Consider the following 15,835-nt stretch of genomic DNA (forward strand, 5'->3'; position numbering starts at 1 on the left):
TAGATAATAGAAAGATAGATAATAGATAATAGATAGATAGATAGATAGATAGATAGATAATAGATAGATAATAGAAAGATCGTATAGGGGATATGAATGCATAATATTATATGGGGGTAATTTCTCTTCGCTCACCTACCATGAAGATCTAACTAAGCAAATTCCAATTCTGCCAAAATAGTGATAGATAGATAGATAGATAGATAGGTAGATAGATAGATAATAGATAGATAGACAGATAGATGATAGATAGATAGATAGGTAGATAGATAGATAATAGATAGATAGACAGATAGATGATAGATAGATAGATAGATAGATAGATAGATAAGATGTGAGATAGATAGATAGATAGATAGATAGATATTAGATAGATAGATAGATAATGGATAGATAATAGATAGAGAGATAGATAATAGATTGATAGATAGATAATAGATAGATAATGGATAGATAATAGATAGATAGATAGATAATAGATTGATAGATAGATAGATAGATATGATGTGAGATAGACATTGATAATAAGGAAAAGAAAGAAAAAGAAGAAGGAAAGAAAGAATAAATATACGAGTTAGAATGTAGATAAATATATATGACTGGTGTAGATAGGGCAGAACAGGATGGACTCTGCGTGTTAGTTTTGGATGTTGTATAATCCATCTATAGGATATATATATATACATCATCCCACTAAATAACATGTATCCTCTTTCCATCCACACACGGACACATCTCCCTTCCTGCAGAGCCCGTGCACTGTCCTCCTATCCCAGAACACTGTGAGCCCCTGACGACCCCCTATTCCTGGCTCCAGACCCCTCTGTCTGGCACCCCTCACATCCCCATGTACAGTGTGGTAGATGCACATGATGGATGATGGGTAGGGGCAGAGGAGCTGTGTCCTGCTAGCTCAGCCTTTTGTTCCCAGCCCCAGATACAGAGAGGTTGCTGCTCTTCTGTGGAGTGGGTCCCCCCCACTTTCAGTTGTATGTGGATCATTACAGACAGGGAGTGAGTGAGACTGCAGACATCTGCTCTTCACATGAATGCGCTCCCCACACACTGAACACTCAGCCACAATGCTCTGGAAACTGGTGGAAAATGTCAAGTATGAAGATATCTACGAGGTAAAGGCAACATTGTGTCACTGCTCCATCCCCATCCTGCTCTGCAGAACCGACCTGATCCATGAGGCTCTGCATGTCCTGTCCATATACCCCACACATGACAGATCCACTCACTGACTGCACCCTACATCCACTCAACCTGCATATCACACACTATCCGCACATCATAGTTTCTGTACTTTATGACACACTTTACTACTATATCCCCTCTATTATAAACTTTCCCTGCATGGTACAGACTTCCTAAGACTCCCTATGCTTTGAGTATATTTTATACGACTTTTCATGTAGAAAAAAAAGTTTCCAAAAATTATTTAAAATGATAGCTTCCATATGACATTGAGTTTTTCCACTTAACTTTCACATAATCATTATGATATATATTGCATGTCATGTCAGTACAGTCATTTTCCATACATTATATTTTCTGTATATTATCAAGTTTATAAGTGTTACAAAGTCTCCATCTCATCTATTTATATCTATATTTCACTTTAACTTTGCATTATATTTTCTGTTTATTTTCTAGTTTACAGCAGAGTGTTACAAAGTCTCCATCTCATCTATTTACATCTACCTTTTTTATACTTTATAGATGCATTATATTTGCTCTTCGTTATCCAATTTATATAGTATCGAATCAATTTCCATGCAATGAATACATCCATATATTGACTAAAATATATATTATACCAGATCTGTGCAATGTCTGCTGTACAATTTCTATACATTGGGTTTAGATCGCACACTTTCTGTATTGCATCTAGTTTTTCATAGTTTTTTAATGCAGTATTTATACATCTCCACGCATAGTCTATATAGTATACACTGTGGACATATTATCCATTGGTATAATAATATACACAATCTGTCCATTGTATTTTATATATATTATACACGGTCTATACACTATACACTTTCTAAACCCTATGTAAACCTTACTCATTGTACTCACATTTATACATTATATTACACATAGTCCATACCTTGTGTAAATACTGCTCTAATTACTATATATATGTGTACATATATTTATATATATAATGAAAAGCAGTCTATTCATCATTTTTAAACTATCATCTAATCTATATATCATACGCCATGTATATATGATATGTAATACACTTTGTATACAGTGCATTATACACTTTCCCTACAAGGTCTGTACATTATAACTTACATAGAATTTATATTTTACACTTTCTATACATTGTTGCATTTACTTTACCCTTTATGCTCTATTTAGTGTATATTTTATTTTATATTTTACTCTTCTTTATATTTTTAACTTCCTTTCTATTTGTATATTGTGTTGCCCATTATACTCTATGATTGAATAATATTATTCTACATCTGAGTGTTACATTTTTTTTTTCAAGCTGAAATCCATTTCATAAAATTTCAACATTTTCTTACTTACGTAAAATTGATAGAAAAGATAGATAGATAGATAATAGATAGATAATAGATAGATAGATAGATAATAGATAGATAGATGATAGATAATAGATAGATAGATAATAGATAGATAGATAGATAGATAGATAGATAGATAATAGATAGATAATAGATAGATAGATAGATGATAGATAGATAATAGATAGATAATAGATAGATAGATAGATAGATGATAGATAGGAAGATAGACTTTATACATATTTGTATATATCTAGATATGTATTATACATAAATAATTTCAGAGTTCACTGGCAGGGGCGACTTTCTGGAGGAATGCTCACTTGGGAAGGGTCTTTACCCTATAGAGATGGCGCTTGGGGTGTTTATACTGGATAACAATGGATGAGTGTGACTGTGGGGTGGGGGTGGATGGATTATTTGGGTATGTGAGACCCTGGCAGGGTGAGTGTTAGGAGAGGTCACTGCTGCAGTAGCCTTCAGTCCTGATTCTAGTTAATGTTTACAATAGATGGAGAAGTTCAGGAGTTTCAGCAGGAGATGGAGGGGAGAAGTTCACTTTCTTCTCTGCAGTGAGAGCAGGTTGATGGTTATGATCGATCTCATGTACTGCGGTCAGATAGGGATGGTGGTTGTGATTTGGGGGCTGGAGGGGGTGACTTACCCCCACTCCCTGCAGGCAGCCGGTCCCTGATAAAGGGGTGTCTCTGCTCTCTATAGCGCCAGTCACGCTAATTATCAGCGGAACACTGCCATAATCCGGCATATGCTGAATTAGTTACGCGCAATGCAAAGCGGTGCTGCTCTCTCTGTGCCCTCTGTCTCTGTGTCTCTGTGCCCCCTGTCTCTGTGTCTCTGTGCCCCTGTCTCTAAATCTCTGTACCCCCTTTCTTTGTCTCTCTATACACCCTTTTTCCGCGTCTCTGTACCCCCTGTCTCTGTATCCCCTATCTCTGTGCCCCCCGTCTCTGTTTCTCTGTACTTCCTCTCTCTGTTTCTCTGTACCTCCTGTCTCTGTGTCTCTGTATCGCCTGTCTCTGTTTCTCTGTATCCCCTGTCTCTGTTTCTCTGTACCTCCTGTCTCTTTATCCCCTGTCTCTGTCTCTGTGCCCCCTGTCTCTGTGCCTCTTTGTACCCCCTTTATTTCGACGTGCCCTCTCTTTGTACCACAGTTTAGTTCCATCCCCCTCTGTGCCCTCTCCACCTGGCTGAACCCCGTTTTTCTTCTTGCCTTTCTCTTCCCCTTTGTGCCCGATCTCACTTTATCCCCATCCTCCCTTTTAGCATGTTCCCCTCTTTCTGTCCCTTCTACCTTTCCTTCTTACTTCAGGCCCCTCTGTTTCTTTCCACTCCTCTTTCTGCCTTTCTTTTCCATCTCCTATTGTCTTTGCCCCATTTTTTTTAATCTGTACCCCTTCTTTCTGTCCTCTGTTTCATCTGTGTACCCTTACTATTCACTTTATTTCAGGGTCTCTCTCCTTCAGTCTGTACCCCTTATTTCTCTTCTATCTCCTGTTGTCTTTTCCCTATTTTTGGTCTGTGACCCCTCTTTCGGTCCCCCTTCTCTATCCCTCTATTTTAGGGTCCTCTTTCCTCATATGTGTGCCCCTTCTGCCACCTTTCTCCATTTTTCTCTCTGTGCCCTCGCTTTTCCATTACTGCAAGTCTTTGCATTTATTTAAACATCTTCTTGCGATAGTTAATTATATCATCTCTATAAAACACAATCAGTTATTAAAATTAGTGATACCCCACACTGTCTAGTGCCCTATACATACCGAGCAGTGCTTTGCGACAATTGGTAAATATTGCAGTTATTGCCTATGTTATTGCTTTCTTCTGACCTCCTTTATAATATATACAAAAAAATAATAATATTCGGGCGGAAAATCTACTTAGAATTTGTATTTATATTGAAAAAAAAAAAAATACCCAACTAAAAAGCGCATCTTAAACAGCCTGGGATATTCACAAACTTAAAGGAACTGATCCGGGCTCTAGAAATGGGTTAAAATGCAGAAATATGTTCCAAAACAAGCAGATAATAATGACAGGCAGACTGGTTTTGCTAGTTCACGAGACATCAAAAGACAGTAAAAAATTGCCCGTGGCCATCCGTGAAACTAGAAATTCACTTTCTGTAAGAAAAGGAGAGAAAGAAAAAAAAAAAAGAAAATTCAAAAACATTTCTTCTTTTTTTTTATTCCCCGTGCGCACGATGCGCAAAAATTCTGCCCAGCTCCCCCCTTCTCTGCGGTGTAAAAGCCCTTTGTTTATTTGCTTAAAGGAGAAGTGTTAATCACTGAGGGCTATTAGCAAGGTATAATTAAGTGAAAGAGAAGGAAATCTTTTTTTTTTTTTTTTCTTTAGCCTCTAGCCCTACAACCTAGCACCTAACTCATTCCATATTCCAGTAGGGGCTGTGCGTAAAAATCTCCATCTCCTTTAATTGACAGTTGTTCATCCTTCCACTGGTAAACTTTTAGCCAAGACTTCCTATCGCCAGCCCCCTTGTCTGATTACATCTAGTAATTCTCCACTGAATGAACGTCATTTACAATAGTAGGGGAGCTAGAGAGCTGGATGGATGGAGGAGCTTCATGCTGCCTTGGTGTAATATTAATAGTCATGAATATCAATTATTATGAGGCGGTGTAGAGCATTGGTGGGAAGGGGCGTCCTAGCAGTCTCAGTCTAGCCTTGGGTGGAAGAGGAGCTTAAAGGAGGACACACAGAGAGGACAATCCATACTCCCCTATTTTTGGCCATTATTTGATGGATAGACTTGGATATAAGTCAAGCAGTGTTCTTGTAGGGTTTCCATCCTATATTAAAGCATTTTATTTGATTTAACTCTTGAAGGCTCCGCATTGTGTCCAGATGTTAGTACACACCTATTCAGCTATGGTGAGTTCATTGCTTCCATTATTTCTTCTTTTTTTTATCTTCTTCTTCTTCTTTCCCCTTTAACGCCGTTGGCTTTAGTCATTTAGGGCAATCATTGTAGCTACAGCTGGGCTTTCTCTGAATTCTTATTATTAGGAGTGGACCATAGTCAGCTGGAGACAAAAAAAAAAAACTTCTCCAGATATTGCTGTTGGCGATTTGGACTGATTTTTTTTTTTTTTCTTGAAATAACTTCTTTTCCATGGATTTTTCCAACAACCCCCCTCCTTTCCTAGTTGGGATAGGCTAAACTTCTGCATTGTTCTGGTTTTGTAAGCTATTTCCTATTTTTTTTTTTTAGGATTTTTTTTTACCTGACTTATCTACTTTGTTTTCTTTTTTTTTATTTTTTAATCTGGGTATTTTTTTTTTATCTTTGAAGATTTTATTCATCATTTTATAATTTGATTTATTTTATATTTTAATCTGTATTCTTTTTTTTTATTTCAAGTGTAATATTCACTGTGCATTTTGTATTGTATTATTTCAGGTCTTTGTTTAAACGATTATATTATTTTTAATTATTTTTTTTTTGCTTTTTTCCATTTCTTGTCGTTTTTTACTTATGAGGCTGGATTTTTTTTTTTTACTGTTATAGAAAATATTATAAGTGCTAACTATTTAATTGTTTTTCTAATGACATACTAAACTAAGAGTTAAATCTAATATTATGGTGATATTTTTCTCATTGCTTTTCGTGCTTACTTGGCCAGATAAGGATTTGTTGCTGTTTGATATATTTCCCAACAGGTTTTTTCCCCTATTTCTATCTGATGGCCTTTCACTTGTGTTTTTCTTCATCACTTAATTCTAAAATTCTAGAAGCTGAAATCTCTAGTAGTTTTATTACACCTTTTATGTTTCTTTAGTTATCAATATTTAAAGTATAAACAAGTGCATTTATATTGTCGCATATGAGATATTATGTCTCTAATTTTCTCAGATGTTCTTCTGGGATTGCACAGGCCACATGCAGTCTGGATGTAAATGGGAAAGTGCAGATTTTATGTATTTTATGCATCTTATGCATTTCATTTATTTATTTATTTTATGCATCTTTTACTATTATTTATTTTAGTTTTTTTTTTAGATTAACCGTTTATAGACCATGTAGCATTTTTCTTTACAATTATTTTACTGTTCCTTTCTTCGAACGATTTCTTATTCTCAGTATTTCTTTGCTATGCATTACCCTGATAAGTAAGAATATTCTTTCACTTCCCTCCCAGGACCGCCATGACGGTGTGCCCAGCCACAGCTCCCGACTGTCCCAGCTGGGCTCAGTCTCCCAGGGACCTTACTCCAGTGCCCCTCCGCTGTCACATACGCCTTCTTCGGACTTCCAGCCTCCTTACTTTCCACCACCCTACCAGCCGCTGCCCTACCATCAGAGCCAGGACCCTTATTCCCACGTCAATGACCCTTACTCCTTAAATCCTCTGCATCAGCCACAGCAGCACCCGTGGGGGCAGCGCCAGAGGCAGGATGTCAGCTCGGACACTGGATCTCTCTTACCGCAGCCCAGAGCCTCCCTGCCCCAACTGTCAGGGCTGGACCCCAGGAGGGACTACCACTCAGTCCGGCGGCCAGATGTCCTGCTCCACTCAGCCCACCATGGCCTGGACTCCGGCATGGGGGACAGCCTGTCCTTGCATGGCATCGGGCACCCTGGCATGGACGATTTACAGGTATGCATGGTGTCATATCTCTATTAGATAGATTAGGGGCAGGGTGGGGGAAAAAAAAAAGAGAAAGAAAGAAAGGAAATGGATAGATTTTTCCATTTTAGTTTTGCAATTTCAATTTTGAAGAGTGTAGAGAGAAAGAAAGAACGAAAGAAGGAAAGAAGGAAAGAAAGAAAGAAAGAAAGAAAGAAAGAAAGAAAGAAAAAAAAGAAAGAAAGAAATGGATAGATTTTTCCATCTTAGTTTTGCAATTTCAATGTTGAAGAGTGTAGAGAAAAAGAAAGAATGAAAGAAAGAAAGAAGGAAAGAAAGAAAGAAAAAGAAAAAAATGGATAGATTTTTCCATCTTAGTGTTGCAATTTCAATCTTGAAGAGTGTACAGAGATAGAAAGAAAGAAAGAATGAAAGAAAGAAAGTAAGAAAGAGGAAATGGATAGATTTTTCCATCTTAGTTTTGCAATTTCAATGTTGAGGAGTGTAGAGAGAAAGAAAGAACGAAAGAAATGGATAGATTTTCCTTTGGTGTTGCAGTCTTAATGTTGAATAGTGTAGACAGATAGATAAAAGAAGGGGGAAAAGGTAAGAAATAGAAATAAATAAATGGATGAATAGATATAAGATGATAAGATGGTTGATAGATATATAATTAAATATATAATAGGTAGATAGATAATAGATAGATAATAGATAGATAATAAATAGGTAGATAAATAGGTAATGATAGATAGATAGATAGATAGATAGATAGATAAATAGATAGATAATATGTCATATTGGGGATAGGACAATAGTGATAGTATTGGCATGGTAAATATCCAATTATGTTCATTTAAGCTTTGCCATTATATATACTGGAATCCAGTATATAGAAACCATCTAATAGTATAATAAATAAATATTTCATATGACACTATTGGATGATTTCTTTATAATGGATCCCCCAATCCTTCCTTAATGGATGCAGAATTACATTCTTCATCCACAATCTGTTCACTTTAGCACTCTTGTAAAACTTGCACATTCTAGGTTTCACTCTTGTGCAGTTTCCTTCTATCAGCAAATCTGCTTCTTTTTTACCCATTTTTCCTGAACTTTATCACACTCTGTTCTTCTCTATTTGCTTCTAGTTTATAATATAACCTTATAAGTATTAAAGCCTAAACTACAGAGGGGCAGAGATGTGAAATGCCAGCCCTCTCTTATTACAGAACACGGAAGTAGAGAGGAAAGCTCCTCGTGATACATTGTTACTTCCCCAAGATAAAACCTGACTGGTGGCTACAATGTATCACTCCCAGTACCTAGTATACACAGGCTAGTGGCTACAATGTATCACCCGCAGTACACAGTATACACAGGCTAGAGGCTACAATGTATCACTCACACTACACAGTATACACAGGGTAGTGGCTACAATGTATCACTCACACTACACATTATACACAGGGTAGTGGCTACAATGTATAACTCACACTACACATTATACACAGGCTAGTGGCTACAATGTATCACTCACACTACACAGTATACACAGGCTAGTGGCTACAATGTATCACTCCCAGTACCTAGTTTACACAGGCTAGTGGCTACAATGTATCACTCACACTACACAGTATACACAGGCTAGTGGCTACAATATATCCCTCACACTGCACTGTATACACAGGGTAGTGGCTACAATGTATCACTCACACTACACATTATACACAGGGTAGTGGCTACAATGTATCACTCACACTACACATTATACACAGGCTAGTGGCTACAATGTATCACTCACACTACACAGTATACACAGGCTAGTGGCTACAATGTATAACTCCCGGTACACAGTATACACAGGCTAGTGGCTACAATGTATCACTCCCAGTACACATTATACACAGGCTAGTGGCTACAATGTATCACCCCCAGTACACAGTATACACAGGCTAGTGGCTACAATGTATCACTCACACTACACAGTATTCACAAGATAGTGGCTACAATGTATCACTCACACTACACAGTATACACAGGCTAGTGGCTACAATGTATCACTCACACTACACAGTATACACAGGCTAGTGGCTACAATATATCCCTCACACTGCACAGTATACACAGGGTAGTGGCTACAATGTATCACTCACACTACACATTATACACCGGGTGGTGGCTACAATGTATCACTCACACTACACATTATACACAGGCTAGTGGCTACAATGTATCACTCACACTACACAGTATACACAGGCTAGTGGCTACAATATATCCCTCACACTACACAGTATACACAGGCTAGCGGCTACAATGTATCACTCCCAGTACACATTATACACAGGAGTGGCTACAATGTATCACTCCCAGTACACATTATACACAGGCTAGTGGCTACAATGCATCATTCGCACTGCATAGTACAAATAGGCTAGTGGCTACAATGTATCATTCACACTACATAATACACATAGGCTAGTGGCTACAGTGTATCACTCACACTACACAGTATACACAGGCTAGTGGATACAATGTATTACTCACACTACACAAAAATACACAGGCTAGTAGCTACAATGTATCATTCCCAGTACACAGTATACACAGGCTAGTGGCTACAACGTATCACTCACACTATACAGTATACACAGGCTAGTGGCTACAACGTATCACTCACACTATACAGTATAAACAGGCTAGTGGCTACAACGTATCACTCACACTATACAGTATACACAGTCTAGTGGCTACAACGTATCACTCACACTACACAGTATACACAGGGTAGTGGCTACAACGTATCACTCACACTATACAGTATACACAGTCTAGTGGCTACAACGTATCACTCACACTACACAGTATACACAGGGTAGTGGCTACAACGTATCACTCACACTACGCAGTATACACAGGGTAGTGGCTACAATGTATCACTCCCAGTACACAGTATACACAGGCTAGTGGCTTCAATGTATCACTCACACTATACAGTACACACAGGCTAGTGGCTACAACGTATCACTCACACTACACAGTATACACAGGGTAGTGGCTACAATGTATCACTCTCAGTACACAGTATACACAGGCTAGTGGCTTCAATGTATCACTCACACTATACAGTACACACAGGCTAGTGGCTACAATGTATCACTCACGCTACACAGTATGCACAGGTTAGTGGCTACAATGTATCACTCACACTACACAGTACACACAGTTTAGTGGCTACAATGTATCACTCACACTATACAGTATACACAGGCTAGTGGCTACAATGTATCACTCCCAGTACACAGTATACACAGGCTAGTGGGCACACATTATGTGAAGACCTCCTATGGATGACACTGATAGCACATATAGTTTGGCATTTTTTGCTTTTCCTTTCCTGAGCAAAGTTTTGGTTTTGGAGCCTTCTATCTAAATATCTTAACCATATCAAAGACGTATGTAGGGGTCAAGCACGATCACCGACCTCCCCCAAACCTTACACCCCAATCTCCCTAATAATAAGATATCATCTATAGATCAGTTAAAGGTAACATATATATGATGCATAGTTTACATATAAATCACCAATATGCCTTTACAGACCAGCACAGGGTTGATCTCTACCTCTGGCTTCTTGGGCTCCCATCAGTTTTGTTCTCTTGGCTTGCATCGTACTGATTAACCCTTTCCTGACATGATTGCTGTTTGTACATGGGAGGTTTATACCTTTACATAAAGCCCCTACTTACAATGTAATGTCACAAGACTAAAGGCCAAACAATGAATGACTAAAGCTCCACTGAATATAAAGTCATTGTGTTTCCTCTAGTTAACATTTATATTCAGCCATCACGAAGAGTTAATGACAACCAATATGGCTGCTCCAAATAAGGGACTGGCACCTAAATGTGCTAATTTACAAATGAATCCAATTCTGCTATTTTCATTCTATATGTTGCAATATAAGCAGCTCCATGAGAGTCAGAGAAGAGAGAAGATCTCTGCTCCCTCCTATAGAAAGTAGTGTACTACAGTAGTAATTAAAACTCTCAGTAGTTTGTGGCATCTTCTTTCCTAATTAAATCTTTACGATGCTCTGAGTGACTATTAAGTGCCAACATGCTGGGCACATCTCCTTCATGAGGAGCCAGCAGGAGGCTGTGATTAGATACCAACAGCAGACATGACTCTTCTCATTAACTACAACAACTTCTCCATGTTACTGTTGTGGGGGGTGGAGGAGGATGGGGGTTGTCTACCTGGCATCTCCCCCTCCCTCCTCCACAGGTCATTACATTGATCTCATATTATGACAAGAGCTGGGGGTAAATATGAACAATTTCCTGTTAACCCTTCCGAGGCCAGCCCTGGAGCCTTGACCCTATGACCACTCACCTTATTTCGGTTGACCCTGCTTCCAAGTCACCTCTGATGCTGCCTGGTTCCCACATATTAGTGTTTCTTTAACTAATTGTAGATAATTAGAGCTGCAGGTAATTCCCCCGGTAATGATATTAAAGGGTTAACAACATTGTCTCAGTGCTGCCAGGATGGTATAAGTGTGATCAGGGCCATAGAAATCTATACATCATGCGGTATAGGCAGTGGTCTGCAACATGTGACTACAATTCCCAGCATGGATTTATATTGAACTTGAGACTAATGCTCTATCTATTATATATATATTATCTATCTATCTATCTATCTATCTATCTATCTATCTATCTATCTATCTATCATCTATCTATTATCTATATATTATCTATCTATTATCTATCTATTATCTGTCTATCTATCTATCTATCTATCTATCTATCTATTATCTATCTATCTATTATCTGTCTATCTATCTATCTATCTATTATCTATATATTATCTATCTATCTATCTATTATCTATCTATTATCTATCTATCTATCATCTATCTATTATCTATATATTATCTATCTATTATCTATCTATTATCTGTCTATCTATCTATCTATCTATCTATTATCTATCTATCTATCTATCTATTATCTATCTATCTAATATCTATTATTTATCTATTATATATCTATCTCTCATCTATCTATTATCTATCTAATATCTATCTATTATCTATTATCTATCTATTATCTATCTATTATCTATCTATCTATCTAATATCTATCTATTATCTATCTATTTATCTATATTTCTATCTACCATCTTTCTTTGCATACATGTATTTTCTGATATATCTATTCAATATGTCTATGTATCTATTATCTATCTATCTATCCTCTATCTATCTATTATCTATCTATCTATCTATCTATCCTCTATCTATCTATTATCTATTTATCTATCTGCTATCTATATATCTATCTATCTATCCTCTAGCTAATTTTTCACCCTACCTATTTCTCTTTTTATTTTATTAATATTATTATTATTATTATAGATCTATATATGTTCCATATGAATACATAAAAAACCCATAATTGTATAAAGACATATAGATAGATAGATAATAGAGAGATCAGAAAATACATATATGCAAAGAAAGCTGGTAGAAATATAGATAAATATTTAGAATTATAGATAGATATTTAAAATAATAGTTAAGAGACATAGATATCGAATACTTCTATGCAAAGAAAAATTATAGATAAATAGATAGATAGATGATAGATAGATAGATGGATAGATAATGGATAGATAGATAGATAGATAATAGATAGATAGATAGAAGGATAGCTAATAGATAATATATAGATAGATGATAGATAGATGATAAATGGATAGAAGGATAGCTAATAGATAATATATAGATAGATGATAGATAGATGGATAATAGATAATAGATAGATATATAGATAATAGATAGATAGATAGATAATAGATAGATAGAAGGATAGCTAATAGATAATATATAGATATATAGACGATAGATAGATAGATAGATAGATAGATAGATAGATAAATAGATAGATATATATAAATTTGGGGTACATTTGTGAATGATGTAGTCACCCCCTTAAAGTAATAATATTTACTTTATTAATGTGTCCTGTTTCATTCATTTCTGAGGTTTGTTCCATGTGTTTTGCATCTAACACGACTAATGTTTTCCAACTGTTTATCATCATAATCATCATTCTTCTTTTTCTTTTTCTGCTTCGTCTTCTTCATCTTCTTCTCATTGTTATTAATTAATAGTATGATCTGAAGATGTTATTTAATTTCAATATTATAGAGCTTAACTACTACTACTACTACTACTACTACTACTACTACTACTATTATTATTATTATTAACAATAATACAAATAATAATAATAATGATGATGAAGATAATAATAATAGTAATAGTAGTAGAAATAATAATAATAATAATAATAATACTTTCCCGATCTCATTTGATTCCCCATTTTTCCAGCACCCTTCTCTCCCTCATTTCCCCTCCTCACACATTTCATTATATATAAATCATTAAACAACCATCATTTATTATACAGCCCAACCTAAAATCGAAAAGAATCAAATCGAATCGATAAAAACCACACGACCTCATTGCTTCGGCTTCCAATACTGGGAGATTTATTCATATTTAAATGGGAATTTATTTAAACCGAGCCCGGCCTGTAAATTATGCAGAGAGGAACACATGAAGCCCATTGATTTAGCATTAGATTGCAGGGAAGGCAGAATCCTCTGTGTAATTCAATGTTTAACAAGATAAGAAAATGACTCCAGCACTTCCAGGCTCTTCATCTTTTATTATTATCATCTGGAGATATTTCATTTCCACTCAGTGTCCATATGTGCGGCGGAATAATATACAGTGTCCTGGCGGGTTAATATAAATGGAAATGTGTGCAGCACCTCATGATTTATATATATTTATATATATTATGTTTTAATATCCCTCCTTGTGCCGCTGTTAATCTCTCTCGGTTTATATTCACAGTCAGTGGAAGATGCTAATAATGCTATGAATCTGCTGGACCAGTCAGTCATCAAGAAAGGTATGTATTATTGTAATGGCCACCCATTATACTATTAATAATGAAGCATAGTCTGTGCATATATATTAATGTTAATTCTCCCAATTCTGAGTTCAAAATCGATTCTGAGAAGGGTCCCTTTAAGAAACCAAAATGGCGGCTCTCTTTTAAAGAGGCACAGTCGGCTTAATAATGATAGGTTCATCGAAGTTAAATACAGGATGCTTTTTCTTGCATGAAAATACAATTTTTTTTTTCATTTTATTCACATATTTACATTTTTATTTTTGCCCCTTTAAAAAAAAAATAAAAAAATATGTCTGACAGTTAAATTGAATTTCCCTGAAGGTTTTGATAACATGGCGACCATTTGGGTTTAATGGCTTAAAACACATGGAAATTCTGATTGATATAGCCCACTGTTACTGAGTGTGTGCTCTTAACAAATGTTTGCAGTCTCTTGTACAGCTGTAAGCAAAATAATTAACTCATTAAACTAATTAAATGTAATTACAATAACTCATTTTGGGCTTATTGCCTTCTATTCATTTTTTTTTTCCTTGTGTGACAAATACTGACGATGCATGACATTGACAATGAGGATTTGCTGACTGACAATTGTCTCCCATTCAGTAAAGTACGAGGCCTGTAAGCTCTTCAGTCTGCGCACAATCACTCATAATTAGCGGAGCCCGGGTGCTTAATTGTCAAGGCTCCGGGAAGCATTGCTTTAAGGAGATGCCATGAAATGGATCACATAGATTAACAAATGTAATATATAATCTACATCGTATCATCGGAGGGTGGGGGGAGAATATACAGTATATCCTTATGTATCTGTGCACACAGGCAATAATGGAACCCAGCCGGTAATAGCAATCGGCTGCAAGCAATTAGATAACTATAGGATAGGGCAGATTGGAATATGTATATATAGATATACACATCTGTATATACATATATATCTATGTATACATATATATTATCATTATATGTATGTGATACTATGTTTATATTTATATATATATGTAAAGATATTATAAACATATATATGTATATATACAAAGTATTCTATATAGATAGATCTATATATCATATATATGTAAAGATATATAAACGTATACTCATGTATATATATGCATATATACAAATTATTTAATATATATATATATATGTATATCTAGTTATATATATATATATATATATATATATATATATATATATATTATTTTAGTATTAGTTAGCTGGTAAAGGCTAAAAAACAAATCACATTTTGGTTTATGGCAAATCTAGTATGTCTTAACACAGTTATTTTAATAATCGATGGCATGACAGGAAAGGCATGCATAAACATATGCACACATATACACATGTATGTGAATGTGAATTTCCATGTGAGTGAATAAATTAATGAGTGTATGTACATATATATATATATATATATATATATATATATATATAGATATATATAAATGTGCATATATACATAAAAAGAAATATGTATATATATCTATATATATATATATATATATATATATATATTGTGTGCGTTGTAAGGTGTATATATAAACATTTAAAAAATATATATGTATATGTGTATACATACACACATACATGTTTATATATTCATTACTATGCACACTATATATATATAATATACTATATGGGATGTGTATGTGTATATATATATATATATATATATATATAT

At 35.5% G+C, this 15,835-nt stretch overlaps 1 protein-coding gene across 2 annotated transcripts in view; it reads left to right on the forward strand.

Moving 5' to 3' along the window:
• The first annotated feature begins 889 nt into the window (after positions 1 to 889).
• The window catches only part of TFAP2B (transcription factor AP-2 beta), a 36,986-nt gene continuing 22,040 nt past the window's right edge, over positions 890 to 15,835 (forward strand). Inside the window, exons 1-3 of one of the 2 annotated variants that reach the window (XM_073674036.1) lie at positions 890 to 1,130; positions 6,722 to 7,180; positions 14,091 to 14,148. In XM_073674036.1, the coding sequence (XP_073530137.1) occupies positions 1,050 to 1,130; positions 6,722 to 7,180; positions 14,091 to 14,148 (598 nt within the window). In that variant the 5' untranslated portion in view covers positions 890 to 1,049. Of the gene's footprint in view, positions 1,131 to 5,067; positions 5,454 to 6,721; positions 7,181 to 14,090; positions 14,149 to 15,835 lie in introns of those variants that run through there. The other variant, XM_073674038.1, reaches the window with a different exon arrangement.

This window comes from Phyllobates terribilis, unplaced genomic scaffold (assembly GCF_046119375.1).
Source record: "Phyllobates terribilis strain yellow unplaced genomic scaffold, ASM4611937v1 Scaffold_3__8_contigs__length_932513732, whole genome shotgun sequence".
Lineage (NCBI taxonomy): Eukaryota > Metazoa > Chordata > Amphibia > Anura > Dendrobatidae > Phyllobates > Phyllobates terribilis.